The 21415-nt window shown below is 43.1% G+C and overlaps 1 protein-coding gene across 3 annotated transcripts in view; it reads right to left on the bottom strand.

The window, feature by feature from the left end:
* Positions 1-741: 741 nt before the first annotated feature.
* LOC129731907 (uncharacterized) overlaps positions 742-21415 on the bottom strand; it is a 76994-nt gene continuing 56320 nt past the window's right edge. For 2 of the 3 annotated variants that reach the window (XM_055692276.1, XM_055692275.1), the window contains exons 3-7: positions 4672-5041; positions 4454-4581; positions 3398-4386; positions 2791-3132; positions 742-2736 (exon numbers count right to left, since the gene is read on the bottom strand). In XM_055692276.1, coding sequence (XP_055548251.1) covers positions 2422-2736; positions 2791-3132; positions 3398-4386; positions 4454-4581; positions 4672-5041 — 2144 coding nt within the window. In that variant the 3' untranslated portion in view covers positions 742-2421. Of the gene's footprint in view, positions 2737-2790; positions 3210-3397; positions 4387-4453; positions 4582-4671; positions 5042-21415 lie in introns of those variants that run through there. The other variant, XM_055692278.1, reaches the window with a different exon arrangement.

Genomic DNA, 21415 nt, shown 5'->3' with positions numbered 1-21415 from the left:
TAGCCAACGAAGTAAGCATTACCGGAGCGGAAATAATAGCTATCAGAACAGCATTGAATGTGGTTCAACAGGAGCAGTTGGAAGATCAAGTCATTTTCATAGACTCAAAATCGGCCTGCGAGATACTAAATAACGCCAAAGAACACTCGGAAAGAGAGCAAACACTCAACGACATACTAAAGCTAGCAGCACACTGGAGGGTATCCTTTCAGTGGATACCAAGCCATGTGGGCGAAAAAGGTAACGAAGTAGCAGATGCTCTGGCTAACATCGGGTTGGACAGAAAAAATTGCGAAGAAATAGAAAACATGATTTCATATAAGGATGCGTACTGGATTTAAAAAAATCGAAAACTGCTACAAGCAAATAAGTGGTATAAAGATTACGCGGTAGAAAAAGGGAAAACCTTCTATAAAATTCAAAGTGAATTCTTAGAAAAACCATGGTTCACCAATCTGGAGCTTAATGGACAACAAGTTAGACAGCTGAATCGACTCATGGCTGGCCATGACTGGTCAAAATTCTGGTTATCAAAAATGAAACTGGTAGAGTGCCCGAATTGCGACCTATGCGGTGAAGTAGAGACTGCAGAACATCTAATTTTCAGATGCAAAAAATATGAGAGCATACGAAACAAGTACGAAGCTGCCAAAAAATACTCCAACCTAGTAGAATTATTTAAATCTGAAAAACTAGAAGAATACAAAAAGATCTGTGCATTTATTAAAGAAACAAAGTTAGACATATGAAAAGCTGCAAAAATAGTTACGTGATATACCAACGATCCACAAAAGTGATGACAGGGCATATTATATGTACTCTAATGTACATATCCGTTGAGCTGTTGGCCTTCTATTAAATAAAACTATTCGCCTGTACTGCCGGTAACCGCAAGTCAGTCCCATCTGTAATTCTGTCAATTTTGAGTTAGCATCGTATTTTGGCCTAGCTTTGAGTATATTTTCAGATGTACCGATAAAAAATAGTGGTTTGTTCAACAAAAGTGGAAATCAATACCAAGTCGAATTGTCATATTAGGCAAAGTAACCGCAAGTCAGGCCCAGAAGAAAAATAACCGAAAGTCAGTCCAGATTTACAAAAAAACATGCATAATACAACAGTAGAATGAATGGGGAGTAAAAAAGAGTTCGATACGACCGTTTAGATGAAAATAAGTTATCTAGTAATAATTATCAATTATTGGGATTATTTTTTAGTTTGAATTGGTGATGAATTTATGTGGAGCAATTTTCTGCTAATACGAACTCAAGTCAATTTTTTTTCTTGGTTCGCTTCTTCGTGGATCTATCCGCAAAATCTTGAGTATCGAAAAAACTTCCATCAGAATCCAGGGAATCGTTCCAAGAAATCTCCAAAGGTGATGCTCAAACCTCAAATGGATTTGGATCATCTTGACATTTGTTGTCGGATGAACCAACTGCAGTCCCGGCTTCAGTTTCTTTATCCGAGTCCTCACCGGATAAACTTTCATCGGTTCCGTACATCATGAGATTTTCCAACGTCGACATTTCTTAAAAGGTTCTCATGGACACACACTTCCTAACAGCGAACGATTGACAGTTTTCCACGGCAACGAATAACAACACGTCAACACGCACTATAGTTTCAACACGGCAATGTGACTGACTTGCGGTTACTTTTCTCTTCGGTGTAGAATATAACGGCAAGTCAGTCACACTCAAGGTTTTTATCATAAAATCAATTATATCAATGGTTTTTACAACGTAATTAGTGCAGGCTAGTATGCAAACTATTTTCTAGCATGAATATTGTCAAAATAATTCATCTTAAATAAGTGATAACTGAGCGTGAATGAAATATCTTTCGAAGCTGTTTTCTCGTTTTAACATTTTTACAGATGGGACTGACTCGCGGTTACCGGCAGATAGTCGCTGCAACTGGCCCTCCACCCATCGAGCTGACAGTGACGGCTTAGGCTCGAAAACAGAAGAAAGAAAGAAAAAGAAAGAAAGATTTTATAACGCAAAAATTATACAATAGAAGTTTACATATCTGCTATAATTTAGTTACTGTATTTTTTGAAGGCTTCAAATCACAGTAAATTATTACTAACTAGTTCATAGTACTTTATGACTCTCACTGATTGTATAATACACTTTTCTCTCTTTTGTAACTAAATAAAGTACTTATAGTTAAAAATAAATCGATCTAGCTTCTTCGTTAACATATTCGCATCGCTATAATATTAGGTTCTATCAACTCATTGAGCGTTTTGTATGGCCAATTGTTTATGGCATGTATGTACCCTTGCCAGACTCGTCTGGCGCTATGACACGATGGGTGTATCTCTGTACCAGCTTTGTGAAGTTTGTTCCACAAAGCAGCCTCTATATAATCTATGATGACACTCACTGCTGCCTCGAAGTAATCTGAAGTCCCTCAAAAATATTTCAACTTATTTGCATTTACGTCCGGGAAGAATGTCCCGGTAGTTTTCACCAACGAAACGGACTCTTTGGAAGCCGTTTGCGGTGGAAGGCCTGCCACTAGTGGGGCGGGTTGAAACATCACCCGACCGGGATCTGTTTCTAGCGGATACAAGGCTTTCAGTGATGCTGCCTGATGCATGGCCAGACCCGGAGGAAACGCGAACAGCGGTTTCTCCGGTTCTTTTCCGGAGCAATTGTGCTCTTTAATGGCGGCGAAGGTTTCGAAATGGTTGTTGCATATTACACACTTGAGCTGATTTCGAGTCTAAAAAAAAAAAATAAGATTTATTTTGACAAAATAGAAAACATACTTGCTCACCTTATCCTTCGTCGAAAGATCAAGTTCGTGCGTCACAGTAGCACTAGGTTCTGTTTTAATATCTCGCATGTGTCGCTCCAGAATCTGCGAGAATCCCCCGAAGTCGGGAGTACCGAAGAGAGACGTTGGTCCTGGTTCCCAACTGCTGGTGGGGAAAAATGGCCTTGAAAGACTTCCAGCAGCACGCTTTCCGGAACAATCTTCTTCGTCACTTTTCTGGTGTGGTTCTTTTCGGAGTTCAATCGGTTGTTCCTTGAGCTGCTGCTCGGCCGCCGCCGATTGTTTGCTGTCATTCTTCTCCAGCTTGAAGCTGGTGAAGATGGCTTGGGGAGAATCCTGAACCTGTTGTGATCAGGCGAAGGAAGGTGATGCTCGTGAGATTCGCTGACTTGAGACTGGTGATGATGGCTCAAGGGGCGCTAGTCGATGGCAGTGTGGGAAACTACATGCAGGCACATTGATTGTTTTTTTTTGTTTTGGTTAGTTTAGAGAAAGGATTGGCCTCCTTTCCTGAAGAAGGAATAACGGGGTTAGGTTGAATAGAAATGTACAGACCGAAGCCGATAGTTAGACTATGGATAAAGGAAACATGAACAAGTGTACTTACGTTATTGTAAACTTCCATCACGTGATTCTTCCGTGGCCGACCTCGCTTCCGGTTGAACAGCGTTTTGCTCGATGTGAACTGAAGGAAGTTGGCGCTTTCCAGTAAATTTTTCTGACGATCTAATGGCGAAGTGTTCGATTCCGCAGCAGATTCCCCTGATTGAGAATCTTCTTTTTTGAGGAGCCGATAGTCTACCGATGGATTGGATAGAAGTTTAGTTTTGTTGAGGATTGAAGTTGACTCCTTGTTTCGAAAAATCGTGGAGTCTAGCGTTGGGAGACTGCCGCATTCATCTGTATCCAGTTTTCTCTTGAGGGATATTGGTTCGATCGGGTTACTGAAGGCTTTCGAACTACCCGGGCTTGATGAAATTTCCCCAGAAAAAGTCACATCTTTTTCCGCTGAGATTCGCTCGTTAAAATTTAAAATATTCTCGTTCAATCTATACAACTGACGAATGTATTCATCCCCAATTCCACACTCCGATATTCTTCTCAACCCATCGACATTTTCCGGTGCTAGCAGCTGCTCATAACTCATGTTCTGCAGCATTTGCATCCTCATGTGAAGCATCATTTGGAGAGGAAGTGCCCTGAAGGTGAGCTCGGACATAACCGCGAGCAAATCCAAAACTGGATTTCTTACCACCGTTTCGGTAGAAAGCGGAAAACTCGGCGTTTCATCCTCCTCTTTTGCTGCGGCGGATCCTTCCTCCGGCCGGAAGGTGTTAAATTTACTAAGCAAATTACGAGCCATCTGAAAACGGCGATAATCCACTTCCGTATCCATGCGTTCATGTTTGCGCTTGTGACTCAGCAACTGGCCGCTCGAATGCAGCACATAGTGACAATTTTCGTGCATGCAGTGTATGTGATTGCAGACGCGTGAAAAGCGACAGTTCTTGTAGGTGCAATCCTCCGATTTAAGAAACTTTTTATACCCATCGCGCAGCAACATCTCATCCTTCAGGTGGTAGGTTTTGTGTTTTTCTGTGAATAAAAATAATGAGTTATTCAAATGATACAGTATTTTGATTCCGTTAGAATCACAGCTTACCCATATCAGCCTTATTCTTAAAGGTGTATTTGCAATTCTCCCGCCGACAGTGAAAATGTGTCGTTTTTTGTCCCCGGAAAACACAATGCTCTGTATTGCACTCCTCGGTGGCTCGAAACCGTTGAAATCTGTCGCAAAATAAAATGAAAACCCAAGTGTAGGGCATTAGTATACATACATTACTGTAATCGCATGACGCCGGTAGACGCCATACCCACCCATTCTTGACGATCGCCTCGTGCTTCCGGTGGTAATTGGCATGCATCTGCACGTCACTGGTACTGATGTACACCTTATTACAGTTGTCGTGCACACAGTGGTAGTGCGTATGCTTGTGGTTATGTTGACAATGGCCGTACTGGATGCTGCAGTCGTCCGACGAGGAGAACCGATAAAATCCATACTTGAGGGACTCCTTTCGCTTCTTGTGCCACTTGAGATGGCGGATAATTTCGTACTTTTTATACAGGACCTTCCCCCGGCAGAACGTATCGTAGCAGTGGAAGTGCTCGTGCAGGTTCTCATACTGGCACTTTTCACTGTTGCAATCGTAGCCGGAAGCGTACCGTTGAATCAACCCATAGTTCTCTGCAACGAAATGGCGAGCAAGCGCAAAAACACAGAAGGTAAAGTTTAGAAGAAGTGCTTTTGTGGAAGTCGTCTATATACAAGCGTAGCGAGGAGCATTTGCTTGCACTACTTTGCACAAATATCCGCAGGCTGGCAATCTGACGGGACCGGATATAGTAATTAAAGGGAACTTTATCCACGCTTAAGGAATAAATTGATCCAGTTTATAGGGGGGTAAAGTTTTCGAACTAATGAATATGTTATAACGGTTATAACGTAGCGGTTCAAGGAGTTGGTGAAATGTTTCCGGACCAAGAGCGAAAGCGCCATAATGTAGGCAAACGGTGCGCACGACTGATTCCCCGACGTTTAATTAATATCACAGGGAACACAGTAATAGCGACGGGAAATGTAATACATTAAAAGAAAATTTCAATTTACAGGTAAGCGGAATTGAATAGTAAACCATATGCAGTACCACAGCATCGCATTTTCAAATTTACAGCTAAATTATCAATTATTTTTTCATTGAAAATAACATAACTTATTTTACCTTTGGAATGATATTAATGGAAGAATGGTTTTGACATAATGCATTCAATTTTTGGAGCGTTATCATCCCAATGAGAAACTAATGTTCTCATTCTATACAGTATTAGTGCTGCTTCACATAAACACGAATCTTAGAAATAAACAGGTCGACACTATATTATTAAAAAAAAATAAATGAAGAAGTTGAATAGTCTTCAACTTTTTTCAGATAAACTTAAAAATGATTTGGTTTTAATTTTTTCTAATTTTATTTCATTTTTTTCGTTTTTTCGAAGAACTGAATTCTGGTATTTGTTATGTATCGATGTGTTAACACCGTAATGACCACTCATAATCCAATTTCAAACACAAACCTGTTTTTTAAATGAACATGCAATATTTCAATGCCAAAAAAAGATTGTCTTTCCAGGGCTGAAAATAAATTTTAAAGATCCTCACTTGTGTAAATTCTCAAAATATCGGGCTACCATTTAAATCGGTCATTTTTCATCTGGCTGAAACTCCGCACATGTTCATAGAAACTCGAGATGTCATATTGTGCTATTTGTGATTTGAAGCACGACTAATTTGTGAAGAGGGTTTATGTAACAAGGGTATGGATGATTACACATATTTTGAAGCTAGACCGGGTTGTTTGACCGGTGTGACGTCATCGATATTATTGTGGATTATAATTTTATTTTTCCGAAATAATACACAAACATAGGACTCTAAATTAAACGTCTTGGAAAATCACATTCAAGAATTTGAATTTTGTTCTACAAAAAGAACACACTGTTAACCAAATTTTCCACCATTTTTTACAGTGTATAGAAACATTTTCATCATGATTAGGCAGATATGAACAAATTAGTCGTGAATGTAAGTAAAAAAATCTAAATTAATCCACCTAGCGGTCAGACTCAGCCTATCTCATTCAAACTTATTATTTGTAAAAATAGATTTACATGAATGCTTAAATCCAAAAAGGTATATTCACTCTTTGGGTTCTAAAATATTGATGTTGTAATTAAAGTATAAAATATGAAATTTGACGTAATGTTAGTGCTTCAGAAATAGCGAAATATAAGAAATGACTCCTAATTTCGAACAATTTAATCACGAGCGATACCGGAAACGTTCAAATAGTACGATACCACATTTAAATCATGTTGAGGCCATATATATTGATCAAAGCAGCTATAGTGTTGAATAGACTTTGAATTTCTTTTCTTTACAAAACTTTTGAACAGTATATCAAATTTTTATGAAGTTTGTTATTTGTAAACTTGAGAGATGACTCGTTTGTATGACACTAGTTATGTTCAAATAAGTGGTATAATACTTGAGATAGCAGACTTTCGTTGTTTTACAAATAATAACATAACGGTTGCTTAAGTTTGATTACAATCAAATGAAAAGCGAACGTATGGGGGAGCCAAACTTTGAAACCACGTGTTGAATCATAATTCATCAGTTAACCCTTAACTATCCCGTCCATTCGATATCAATATTGTTCAAATCTGAAGTTTAGTGATTTTCACATTTCGATCCATTACAGACGAAGTTACATTCCGATTACAGCAAAATTCAAAAGGGTGTTATGAGGCAGCTAGACCTTTCATTTGATACTAATTCTGTGGAAATCGGGTCAACCATTTCTGAGAAAAGTGAGCCCAAGTAGTCATCAGAATATGTTTCTTTTCATAGCTGGATTTCACATTTTTAAACATAACAGGAAAAGTAATAATCAGTTCGCAAAAAAAATCATTGAGGTTTTATGGGGCAACAAGACTTTCCAAATGACACTGATTTTATGAAAATCGGTCCAGCCTTCTCTGAGAAACATAAGTGAGATTAAACAGACTCCAGAACACGTTTCTTTCTGTAACTTCTGAACCATATGTCCAATCTTTATAAAATTCAAAAGTTGAGGATTTTTAGGTAGCCCGTTTATTTGAAACCAATTTTGTTCAAATCGGTTGTGTAGTTTCTGAGATATTGAAGTTTCGTGATTTTTACATTTTGATACATAACCTCTAAACTAGAAATCAGATTACAATAAAATTCAATAGGGTCTTATAGGGCAAATAGACCTTTCATTTGCAATTGATTTTATTGAAATCAATTCAGCCATCTCTGAGAAAATCGAGTGAGATTGGGAGAGCGTTACACACACACATGCAGAAAATGCTCAGCTCGTCGAACTGAGTCGAGTGGTATACGACATTCGGCCCTTTTGAGCACTTTTATACCTTTAGTTTTTGCAGTGATTGCTATACCTTTCTAGGAGAAAGGCAAAAAATGAAATGATAGAAATGACTTTTAATTTCAACTTCAATCCCGAGCAAGGCCGCAAACATTGAAATAGTACAATATTAAATTTAAACGATGTTGAGGCCACATATTTTGATCGTAGCTATAGTTTTAAACAGTCTATGGGTTTCGTTTCTTTCTATAACTTTCAAACCACATGTTTAAACATTATGAAATTCATTGTTTAAGGGTTTGAAAGCCCATTCATTTGAATTCAACTATGTTCATAGCTTCTGAGATATAAGAGCGTTTTTCACATTCTGACGCAGCGCCAAAACTAAAAGTTTGATTACAATGAAATTCAATAGCAACCTAGGCGGCAAATAGACCCTTCATTTGACACCAAGATAGAAAAAATCGGTCAGACCATCTCTGAGAAAAGTGAGTGCGAAAGAAAGGTGCACATACACACGTACACACCCACACACAAACATATACACCTATACATGCATATATGCAGAAAATGCTCGATTCGTCGAACTGAGTTGAGTAGTATATGACATTCGGCCATTTCAATAATTTTTCTACCTTTTAATTAGCCAGTGATCGTTAGGAGAAAGTCAATATGTTTACTTTCATTATGTGATTTTACATTTTTATGAACAACGGACACAGTTACAATCCGATTGCAATGAAATTCAATAGCAACCTATGGGGCAACTAGACCTTTCATTTGACACTAATTTTGTGAAAATCGGTTCGGCCATCACTGAGAAAAATGAGTGAGTTTAAACAACCTCAGGATAACTTTTCTTTACATAACTTTTGAACCATATGTTCAATCATAACGAAATTCAAAAGTTAAGGGTTCTGGGAATAGCCCAATCATTTGAAACCAGTTTTATTGAAATCGGTTGTGCGGTTTCTGAGATATTGATGTTTCGTGATTTTTACATTTTGATACATAACCTCTAAACTAAAAATCCGATTACAATGAAATTCAATAGCAATCTATGGCGCAACTATACCTTTCATTTGCAATTAATTTTATGAAAATCGGTCCAGCCATCTCTGAGAAAAGTGAGTGAGAAAAAAAAGTTGCACATACACACACATACACACATACACACATACACACATACATACATACATACAGAAAATGCTCAGTTCGTCGAAAGAAATCGAGTGGTATATGACATTCGGCCATTGGGACCACTTTTATACCTTCGGTTTTTCCAGTGATTGCTATACCTTTCTAGGAGAAAGGCAAAAAATACATAGCACAACATGACTTTTTCAGCCCACAGGAACTTCTGCGTAAATGTCAAAATAACAATTGTAAAATATCAAAATGATTCCTTTAGCCAATGGGGACATCTGTGCCAAATCAAAAATAACAATTGAAAAAATCATCAAAAATATCAAAAATGGAACATATTTTTGGAATTGGTCACTTTTTACACTTCTCCACCCTAAACTTTTCACCAAAAGTTTTTGAACAATGTCAACTTTTACCCGAAAAAACTTATTTCACGGAAAAATTCAACTCATTTCTGTAATAATATAAAATTTGGTGATTTTTAATTTGCTGAGCTTGAATCCAAATCACTTGAAAAAGAATTTGATCATCACAAACTTTTTGATTTGAAATATCTATTGGAATCATTTAAAATCATTCAAATATTATTGTTTTCAAAACTGTTGAATTTAAAAAAAAAATAAATTTAATCTTCAATAAACAATTTGTTCTTTTTCCCCTCTTCTTGATTTTTTATCAACAATTTGTTATAATTTTATGTTTCTATGAATAGTTCGAAAGGTTGTTTATAAGAAACGACAGCAAGGTGAACGCAGAAATAATACAGCCTGTCTTATTTCAATGTATTTCTTGCAAAAGGTTTGTTCTTATCTTGAGCCTTAGGGCGGCAATGACATGCATGAACAAAATTTTATCTTCGAATTCCATTTAGAAGAAGGGCTCAAAAGTTTTGTCTTCTCGAGAAAAATCCGCATGCAAAATTTCAGCTCAATCGGACTCCGGGAACACGTGTCGGCATTGTGATCCGACAATTTCCTCGGTTGGTCCGTTTGCACCATGCAAAATGTTTTGTAATCGTCGAAAGTTCAGCTCTGCGGCTGCTCGTGAGCTTCAGTAATCTGTTATTCAATGAACACTACATTTCTGCATGCTAGTTTTTTATACGTGACTAGTGAGAGTTATACTTCAAGTGGGTGTTTTTTTTTTTTTTTTTTTTTTTAAAGGTGGCGGGGAAATCTGCAAACAGACACCTGAGAAGAGAACTCAGGGTGTGGGGATGAGACTAGGGGAGAGATGCTGGGGTAGTTACACTCGCCCAGACACCTACTGATCCCTGTCCCGACCCACTAAAACCCCTCCAGTCTCCAGCCCTGGTCTTCCCGGAACGACGGTTAAGTATTACGTCGGGGAGTGGCTTTTGTGCGTGATGCACCCTCTCTACTCTTATAACCTCCTAGCTAACTACCTGGAGACTGGTAATTAGCTACCACTGGCGTGTTGGTGGTTGACCCGCCACACACGTTGCAGCTCCAGAACAATCTGAGAGGCGGCCGCACAGACCGCGTTCCAGATGTCCGGGTCGTCGCACATCCTCCGGACTAGATTGTCCGGAGTAGTGCCAGGCCCGCTCACAGCCATCATGTTGCTCCTCGCTCTTGCGAAACGGGGGCATACGAAGAAGACATGCTCAGCAGTCTCCTCCTCCTTCACGCACTCGGGACACATGGGGGACACCGCGTGTCCGAACCTGTGCAGATATTGCCTGAAACAACCATGGCCTGACAGGATTTGTGTCAGGTGGAAGTTCACTTCACCATGTCGTCTCCCGACCCAGCCGGATATCTCCGGTATGAGTCGGTGCGTCCATCTGCCCTTTGTGGAGTTGGACCATTCCCGCTGCCAGCGGAGCATCGAGAATGACCTTCTGTTACCTCGTATGCCCCTTGTGTCACGTTGGTCGAAACACTCTCTGTCCTCCTTGATGGCGATGCTGATAGGCATCATGCCGGACAAGACACAGATTGCATCGTATGACACCGTACGATACGCACTCGCAACTCTCAGGCACATGAGCCTGTAGGTACTTTCCAGTTTACCACGGTAACTGTTAGTACCTAGCGCTCTGGACCACACTGGCCCACCATACCTAAGTATGGACGAAACCACGCTGACAAGAAGTCTTCGCTTGCTGCCATAAACCGCTGAGCTATTGGACATCATACGAGATAGTGCTGCAATAGCCGATGAGGCCCTCTTACAGGCATAGTCGACGTGACTCCCGAACGTGAGCTTGTCGTCCACCATAACCCCCAAGAGCTTCAGGGATCGCTTCGAGGTGATGGTGCAGTCTCCGACTCTGACCACCGCCTGTTGCTCCGATTTACGGTTGTTCACAACCGTGACCTCCGTCTTATGATGCGCGAGCTCCAGTTTCCTGGTGCGCATCCAGTCCTCGACCTTGCGTATACAGTGCGCGGCCGTCAACTCGACCTCCTCGATAGACTCGCCGTAAACCTCCAGCGTTATGTCGTCTGCAAAGCCGACGATCACAACCCCTACAGGGAACTTGAGTTTCAACACTCCGTCATACATGACATTCCACAACACCGGGCCCAGGATAGAACCTTGCGGAACTCCTGCGGTAATTGGGACGCACTTCTGACCCTCCTCCGTGTCGCAAACAAGTACTCGATTCTGGAAATAATTTTCCAGAATCTTGTACAGCGACACCGGTACATGGATGCTCCTGAGCGCGAGCGCTATGGAGTCCCAACTGGCACTATTGAACGCATTCTTCACGTTGAGCGTGACGATTGCGCAGTAGCGTATTCCCCTTCTCTTGCGCTTGATTGCTACCTCCGCCGTCTTGATGACGGAAGAGATTGCGTCCAGCGTGGACCTGCCCTTCCGGAAGCCGAACTGGTTACTTGCCAGACCGTGTACACCCTCCGTGTACCTCACCAGTCTGTTGAGGATGATCCTCTCAAGCACCTTGCCCGCGGTGTCCAGCAGGCAGATAGGCCTATATGCCGATGGGTCCCCTGGCGGTTTCCCAGCCTTCGGCAATAAGACCAGTCTCTGCCGCTTCCACCTGTCCGGAAAGAGACAGTCATCCAGGCACCTCTGCATGACTGCCCTGAACAGCCAGGGGGCCGTTTTTATCGCCAGCCTGATCGCCAGGTTAGGGATACCATCCGGTCCCGGTGCCTTGCTCACCTTTAGGGATTTAGCGATCACGATGAGTTCCTCATTCGTAACCCTTGCCTCCTCCCCTGCCTCGACACGGCTGTCGTCGCTCACGGATTGGATGCTCGGCAGGTTGGCCGACCATCTCTGGTCTATGTCTGAGATACTGGAACGTCGGACGTGAGACTCGACTGCCGGAGGCCAAGGACTTGGCTCGTGGCGTGGAAAGAGTCCCTCGATGATACGCTCCAGCATCGCTGGTGATCGCTCTGCAGGCGCCAGCGCGCCTTTAGTCTTGGCCATTACGATCCTGTAGGCGTCACCCCACGGATTTGTATTGGCACTCGCACATAGCCTATCGAAGCAGGCCCTCATGCTGGCCTTTATCGCACTCTTTAGCATCGATCTTGCCGAACTGAATGCTGCGCGGCGCTCTGTCCTCTCTTCTTCGTTTCGCGCACTCTGCATCCTCCGTCTTGCACGGAGGCACGCACTGCGAAGGTCGGCTATCGCGTCCGTCCACCAGTAAACCGGTGGCTTTCCATTCCTAGGTTGGCGAGTCCTAGGCATGGTGGCGTTGCACGCCCGCGATAGCATAGCAACTAGTTGGTCAGCAGTCGGGCGGAGCCAACTGCCCCCCTCGCGCTCCCTTCTCATTGCCTCTTCGAATACCTCGGCATCAAAGTGCGATGTCTTCCACCCGCGAACGGTCGGAGTGTTGGCTCTACCCGTCGCTTGCCGCCTCTCGTTGTTGTCTACACTATAACAGACCGCCTGGTGGTCGCTATTAGTGTAGCCATCGTCTACCCTCCAGTTCTTGATCAGTCCTGGGCTGGAGAACGTCACGTCGATGATCGACTCCGCACCATTTCTGCTAAATGTACTTTTGTTCCCAACGTTGGCCAGATCTAGGTTGAGCTTTGCAAAAGCCCCCAACAGGATCTGGCCCCTCTGGTTCGTGAAGCGACTTCCCCACTCAACAGCCCAAGCGTTGAAGTCGCCCGCCACCACCAACGGCGTTAGGCCCGTTAGCTCCATGGATAGGAGGTCGACCATCTGGGTGAACCTTTCGGTAGACCAACGTGGCGGAGCATAGCAACTGCAGTAGAACACTCCGTTTACCTTAGCAACTACGTACCCTTCTTCTGAGGTTGAGACAACCTCCTGAACCGGGAACTTGCTCGTCGTACATATGGCCGCCAAACTGGACTTATCCGCAACCCAATTACCGTTTCCGGGAGGGATGCGGTAGGGATCCGATATGACGGCGATGTCCGACAACGACTCAGTGGCTGCTTGGTGTAGCAGCTGCTGAGCCGCGAAGCAATGGTTCAGGTTCAGTTGCGTCACCCTTACGCCCGTGGTTTCGCAGCCGGCTTACCGGCTGGGCACCTGGGGCCTCCCATAAAGTGTTTGGCGTCCCGTTTCCCGGAACATACCATGCACTTGGGAGACTCCACACAGTCCTTTGCTTTATGGCCTGCATCTCCACAACGCCTGCACAGCTGGCTCCTATCGGGCCCCTTGCAGGTCCAGGACTTATGTCCGCCCTCAAAGCACCGGAAGCAAATGTCTGGTTGCTGTAGTATGCCCAGAGGACATACAGACCAGCCGACCTTCAACTTGCCCTCTTTCAGGGCCAGGTTAGCGTCCGCCGACGGTAGTCGGAAGGTAGCTATCTGGGTCCCCGCCGGACCTTTGCGGAGGCGGATTGACTCCTTAGCCACCTCCACCCCGCACTTCGCTTTTAGGGCTTGTGCAATGTCGCACCCCTCAGTGATTTCGTCCAGGTTTTTAAGCTGGAGAGTCACTTCTGAGGTGAGTGCCCGCACTTGCACCTCCTTCCCCAGGACCTTTTCAGCTACCGTTTTGTAGGTAGCCCCCTTGTTCTTGGCGTCCTTCCGGAGCTCAAGTATCATCTCGCCAGTGCGAGATCGGCGGATACTCCGCACATCCGCCCCCAGATCCTTGAGCTGGGTTTCCCCCCTCATCTTCTTCAAGACTTCTGAGTACTTCGACCCATCCGTCTTGAGTATGAGGGCATCACCCCTACTCCGCGCCTTTTTGACCTTTTTTGGTCCTCTGGCCGCTCCGCCATCATGTCGCGTCGCACCTTCCCGACGCTTCCTACCCTCTACGGTAGTCCAAGGGTTGCCCGTAGCCTCCACCTGTGCCTTTTCCGCGGTGGGCCTTGAACCGGTTGGCGTGTGTTCCCGTGGGAGTAGCACGACCAATCGTTTCTTGGTGTTCCCGGGGGCCGTTTCCCCCGGGGACTGCCTCGTTCGCTTAGCGACCTGCCCCGTGGAGCAGACCGACGCGAACGAGGGGGCGTCTGTCTGCACCTCTTTAGATGCAGTCGCCCTCCCGGTCCTGGCCGCTTTCTCGGCCGCCTTCACCCGAGCTACGAGTTCTTCGTGCTCCTTTCTGGCTTCATCAATGGTGCTCCGAAGCAGGAGGAGGCTCTGCTTCAGGTCGCCAGCGATGTTTCGCCTGTTCGCCAAGAACTCGATTATGGCATCGAGTTGTTCAGACAGCGCCGCCACTCTTGGCCGCGTGTCCATACACCTTTCGACGGCCTTGACTAGCAAGGGACCGTCTACCGAGATGTCTGGTGTGGACACCGACGGATTCGCCGTTTTTCCATCTCCAGACTTCGCCGCATCCGTCTCCGCCTTCTTCTGCGGAGACCGCTGGATGCCACCTCGTGCGAAGGGATTTGGTAACCCCTCCGCACCCGTCTCTTTTGTTTTTGAGTTCAACATTTTTGTTTATTGGGTCCCCCTACCAGCCGCTATCCTTATCCATAATGGAGTAGTCGCCTAAATGGTCCCAAGGTAGTCTATGCCGGAGCAGTGAGGCCATGGCTAGGGGCGGCTGCCATAGCGCCTTATGGGCAACTATGACACCCCCGACCGGCGCAAGTCAGGAAAAGACATCTGATCCTACTCCTGCCGGGTTCCCACCCGGCAATGGACTCGGAACGTACTGGAAGGCCTGCCAGGTTTTACGGGACGGAGACCCCTGCACCGGTTGTAATCTCGCCGTTTCAAGCCGTTATCACACGACATTACTAAGGGAGCTCGGCGCAGGTGCCAGCCCAAAATCATGGTACGAAAACGAAATCCGACTCTTATCCTATAGTGATGCGACCAGTTGCCGTAATTGGGAACATTACTGGCATCAGTCCCAATGGCGGGTGTGTCGCTGTTCATTCGAGCGCACTGTGTTCGATTTTGGTGCGTTCAATTGTTAGCTACATGTTCGTTCGATATAAATTTTTGACGTCTTCTAAACAATTATGGGTGTAACCCATTGCATATTTTAGTGCTATGCGATATGTGATTGTTCTCCCTAGAAGTAAGATGCAAGATCTATTTTTTGCGTCACCGAGAGACAGGGTTGGTGCCTTCGATAGAGTTATCAATATAACCAATACGATCAACTTTGCCGAAGACACGAAATTGTATCTTTTACTCGAATTGACTTAAAGATTTTTATTTAAAATAGACCTGTCAAAACACATTTTTCAATGAAGCTTTTTTTTTATGAACCTTTACTATGTTCTAAAAAATTTTTAGTACCACACACCATTATCTGGAATATACTGTAGTGGTATCGATTGAAAAGCTATGAGTTAGGGGCTATTTTCTAGTTTTTTCTTTGTCATATTTCAGGTCTCTGTATATATGGGCAGTAAGGTGCAGTTAGTTAGGTTGGTTTTCACTCTTTTTAATGATTCAACCAGATAAAATACCGATATTGTAAACCAAAATAATCAAATAAATAATAACAATCGTCGGCTGTACTGAGAAATAAAGGTAGTGATTGATTGTTTAGTTTGATTTAGACTGCCACTTTCGCCTCATATTTGGCCATGTTTTTAGCTCGGATTGGTCGAAATATGCGTTTAGCAAGGCTGTACATTTTTCAACAGTACAAGAGTTCTCTATGTTTCGTAAAACGTAAGTCTACGCCAGAAAAAGAGAAGCAATCAGTATTGAGTGCTTATATAGATTTTTTTGCTGTCAAAAAAAACTTTCCACGGTGTCCTCAATTACCTACAAATCATCCCTAAGCCTGGAAAGATAGTCTGCGTCAATTTGACTCCTCGCTTTCAGCAATATTGCCCATGTTTTTGCTTGGTTTTTCTAGATTTTTTTAATCAATGAAGAAGTAATAAGACCTGAATACTTGTGTTTGTTGTTCATCGATGTGATAATATCGTAATGATCGTTCATTGAAAATTCATCAAAAAAAAAAAATATAATAAAAAAAGAACCCAAATTAATCCACCTAGCGGTCAGACCAAGCCTTTCTCGTTCGTTCTTAATATGTGTATAATAGTTTTTCACGAACACTTCAATTTTCTGAAAAAAATACATTTTGATAATATTTGCTGGATTTGTTTTTCACTCTTAATAACAAATTTTTAGTAGTTAATAGTGAAACAATACCGAACGATTAAAACATAACATTCAAACACACATGAACATACATTAACACATGCAAATAACATGATTTTCAAGGCAGTCTTTTCATTTTACTCCACTTTTGTAAAAATTGGTCGCGTAGTTGAGGAAATAATAAAGTTTTGTTATTTTCATATTTTGAAACACAGTGCCAAAACTAAAAGAACGGTGACAATGAAATATAATAGCATCCTATGGGGCCACAAGACCTTTCATTTGCAACTGATTTCGTGAAAATCCGTTCAGCCATCTCTAAGAAAAGCGAGTGAGTTTAAGCAGTCTTTGGAATTCATTTCTTTGCATAACGTGATTTCACATGTTTATAAATAACGGACAAAGTTATAGTCTGATTACAATGAATTTCGATAGCAACCTAGGGAGCAACTAGATCTTTCATTTGACATTAATTTTGTGAAAATTGGTTCGACCATCTCTGAGAAAAATGAGTGAGATTAAATAGCTTCTGGATAACTTTTCCTTCCATAACTTTGTTTTTAAATAGTTTTTTTGACACGGCACGATACAATTTATGTTTAACTGAGCCAAGTAAATTTTTTTTAAATTCTAAATTAGCAGGGAAAAGAGGGAGGCCTTTTTTTATTCTCGCGGCCGACTACGAGCTAGTGGGGATTTAAGGTGAGAGGAGGGGTGTTACAATTTTGTTTTTAACTATTTTATATTACAGAATGTATTCATTTGTACGTGGCTAACCAGTGATGTTCTGTTTGAGCAGTTTTGGTCTGAGGTGTCTGCGTAAACATAGAGATGCCGAGTCTTCATTTTAGTGTCTCCAGCCGGGTGTATCATTCTCTTTCAGTTTGTGACAGAAATTGTATTCTAGCAAATAGATAAAAGAAATCAAATTTTAATGCCAGCATTTTTTATAAACCCGTATAGTTGTGTCATGTACTGGAGATCACCGCTTCCCAGAATGTCTCTAACGGGTACGTTCGGTTGTTTTCCTCGGGCCCGAAGGGAATCTATAAGCTCAGACCTAACACCACAGTATTCGGTACACGACCAAACAACATGCTCGATGTCATGGTAGCCATCGCCACAAACGCAGTGATTACTGTCTACAAGCCCTATACGAAAGAGATGCGTGTTTAACGTATAGTGATTGGACATAAGTCTGGACATCACGCGAATGAAGTCCCGACCTACATCCAACCCCTTGAACCATGCTTTCGTCGATACCTTAGCAAAAATGGAATGTAGCCACCGTCCCAGTTCATCTGAGTTCCATGATTATTGCCAACTGTTGAGTGTTCTCTGACGCAAAATGCTATAAAATTCATCATAAGCAATTGGTCTTACATAAATATCGCCATCAATAGCACCCACCTTAGCTAAAGCGTCAGCCTTTTCATTGCCCGGAATGGAACAATGAGAAGGGAACCACGCTGAGGTAACCCGGTAATTTTTATCTGTTAAAGCACTTAAAAACCGCCGTATTTTCCCCAGGAAATACGGGGTGTGCTTCACAGTCTTCATCGATCGCAGAGCCTGAATGGCACTGAGACTGTCTGTGAAGATGAAGTAGTGGTCTATGGGCAGGGTTCCGATGATCCAAAGAGAGTACTGAATGGCAGCAAGCTCTGCGCCGTACACGGAAGCAGGAGCATCGAGTTTGTAGGAGGCGGTAAAATGTTCGTGGAAAACACCGAAGCCAGTGGACTCATCTAGATTAGATCCGTCAGTTTAAAACCTTTCATCATAACTAACATGTTTAAACTTATTGGAAAATTTTTTAGGGATCTCTTGGGGTCGCAATTGATTCGGGATACCAGAAATGTCTTGTTTCAAGGTGGTGTCGAAGAATATAGCATTATTAGAAGTATCTAAAAGTGCGACATTGGAGGAATCGTATGAAGAAGGATTAATATCTTGAGCCATATAGTCAAAATATAAAGTCATAAATCTGGATTGAGATTGAAGGTCGACCAACCTCTCGAAATTTTCAATTACTAATGGGTTCATAACTGTGCATCGAATTAGCAACCGGTAAGAGAGATTCCAAAAACGATGTTTCAACGGAAGAATACCCGCTAGCACTTCAAGACTCATCGTATGGGTCGACTGCATGCAACCTAAGGCAATACGCAAACAACGATACTGTATTCGTTCCAGTTTGATCAAATGTGTGTTTGCTGCGGAGCGGAAGCAGAAACACCCGTACTCAATTACAGACAATATCGTTGTTTGGTAAAGCCTTAGAAGGTCTCCTGGGTGGGCTCCCCACCAGGTTCCGGTAATCGTACGAAGAAAATTAAGCCTCTGTTGGCATTTTTGTGTCAGATACCTAATATGACAAGCCCAGGTGCATTTAGAGTCGAACCAGACCCCGAGATATTTAGCGACTAAACTTCCTTAAAGCGACTTCCTACAAAAAACGACCAGCTCAGTTTTCTCTGACGAGAATTCGATACCCAGCTTAAGAGCCCATTTAGACAAATTGTCTAAGGTATCTTGCAATGGTCCTTGCAGATCGCTAGCCTCGCTACCAGTAATGGATACAACGCTATCGTCTGCGAGTTGCCTTAGCGTGCATGAATTTGCAAGACATTCATCGATGTCATTGACGTAAAAATTATATAAGAGAGGACTTAAACATGAACCCTGGGGAAGACCCAAGTAACTAATTCGGGAAGTTGTCGAATCGCCATGTGAGAAATATATATTCTTTTCTGACAACAAATTGAGCAAAAAGTTATGCAAATTTGGTGAAAGTCCCTGCGAATGAAGTTTCGCGCTTAAAACTTCTACAGAGACAGAGTCAAAAGCCCCCTTAATATCCATGAACGCAGAAGCCATTTGCTCTTTTCGAGCAATGGCTAGTTGAATTTCAGTAGAAAGAAACGCTTGGCAATCGTTCGTCCCTTTGCCCCGGCGAAAGCCAAATTGAGTATCTGAAAGTAACTCGTTTGTTTCGACCCATTTGTCTAACCGTAAGAGGATCATTTTCTCCATTAATTTCCGGAGGCAAGAGAGCATCGCAATCGGCCTATATGAATTGTGATCAGAGGCAGGTTTCCCGGGTTTCCGAATAGCAATGACTTTTACCTCCCTCCAGTCATGCGGAACAATATTTAGCTCAAGAAACTTGTTGAACAAATTCAACAAGCGTCTTTTTGCAGAGTCGGGTAGATTCTTCAACAGGTTGAATTTTATTCTATCTAATCCTGGAGCCTTATTGTTGCACGACAGGAGAGCCATTGAAAATTCCAACATCGAAAATGGAGGCTCTTCCGTAGTTACTAATAACGCGTCGCGAAAGGTTCTCTGTTCCGGTACAGAGTCCGGACAGACCTTTTTGGCAAAATCGAGTATCCAGCGATCTGAATACTCCGCGCTTTCATTCGAAACGTCACGGTTCCGCATGCGCCTGGCGGTATCCCAAAGAGTGCTCATCGCTGTTTCCCTCGACAACGCGTTTACGAACCGCCGCCAGTACCCGCGTTTTTCGCCTTTACTAAGCTCTTCATCTGCCTGCCCAGTGCCTCGTACTTTCGAAGCAGGTTGACAGTGCCGTACTCCCGGTAGTCCTTATACGCCGCGGACCTTCGCACGTACAGCTCAGAGCACTCTCTGTCCCACCATTTGTTGGGAGGGCGCTGTCTAATCGTTACCCCGGGTATCGGTTTCGTCTGAGCTTGAGTCGCGGCGTCGATTATCAAGCCAGCTAAGAACGCGTGTTCTTCCTCCGGAGGAAGTTCCTCGTGAGTCTCGATAGATTGCGCTATAATAGACTCATAACACTTCCAATCAATATTACGTGTAAGGTCGTAGGAAATATTGATTGGGTTCGGGGGAGTTGAACCATTAGCAATTGATATAACGATTGGAAGATACTTTCCACTGGCAATCTAACGCTAGTGATGTCGAGCAGAGGGATAGGTCAAGCACACTTTCACGTGCTGGAGGATTAGGTACGCGTGTCGCTTCCCCAGTATTCAAAACTGTCATATTGAAGTCGTCGATCAAGTTACAGATTAAAGAAGATCGGTTGTCGTCGTACAGCGACCCCCATAGCGAACAGTGAGAGTTAAAATCTCCCAAAATCAAAAAAGGTGCGGGGAGCGATTCTGCTATATCAAGGAGTTGCTTCTGTTCAATCCGCGCGGATGGGGGAATATATAACGAAACAAGGCAAAGGTCTTTTCCTTTCATATTCGTTTGAATGGCAACAACTTCAATATTCGAGATCGAGGGGAGGTCGATTCTGAAAAAAGAATAGCACTTTTTGATCCCTAAAAGTACCCCTCCACCGTGTGAGTCTCGATCTCGACGAATGATGTTGAAATCGTGGAAATTAAGTTGGTCATTTGAACTGAGAAAAGTTTCACAGAGCGCGAACGCATCACAATTGTATGTGTTTATCAAATGTGAAAATAAATCGAATTTGGGGATGATACTTCTGCAGTTCCACTGTAACACAGTGACAAAATTCCTAACCTCTTTCGACGTATTAGTCATCGAAAGATACGATAGCTGAAATGAGGGGCCAAGTTGGCCAAGCTGCGAGTTGATTCAAACAGGTTTTCACTGTAGGGAGAAGGGCAAGAAGAATGTTTTGAAGGGGATCTGGTATGTTGAATGTTTTCAATATCCAGTCCACAATATCAGAGAATTTTATGAACCCTGTTTCTTTTATGTCTTCTTATCGAGAAATAGGTGCACGAGGAGTTTTTGGTGCCCCAGGAAGCGGTGGGAACTCCTGGTTTGATTTGAAATTAAAACCGGGGGGTACTTGCTCCGGTTTTTCTTCACCGCTTCCTTTCTGTGTTGTCTTATTGGTCATTCCGCTAGGGGTTATCTTACGATCTTTGCGAGAAAGATTAGGAGAGTTGAGCATTCTCCTCTTCCTAGATCCCTCTGGCAAGGCATAAGAACACCCTTCGACGGGATCGT

The sequence above is a fragment of the Wyeomyia smithii genome, chromosome 3, assembly GCF_029784165.1.
Source record: "Wyeomyia smithii strain HCP4-BCI-WySm-NY-G18 chromosome 3, ASM2978416v1, whole genome shotgun sequence".
NCBI classification, from domain to species: domain Eukaryota; kingdom Metazoa; phylum Arthropoda; class Insecta; order Diptera; family Culicidae; genus Wyeomyia; species Wyeomyia smithii.
This window is presented reverse-complemented; position numbering and strand designations above follow the sequence as displayed.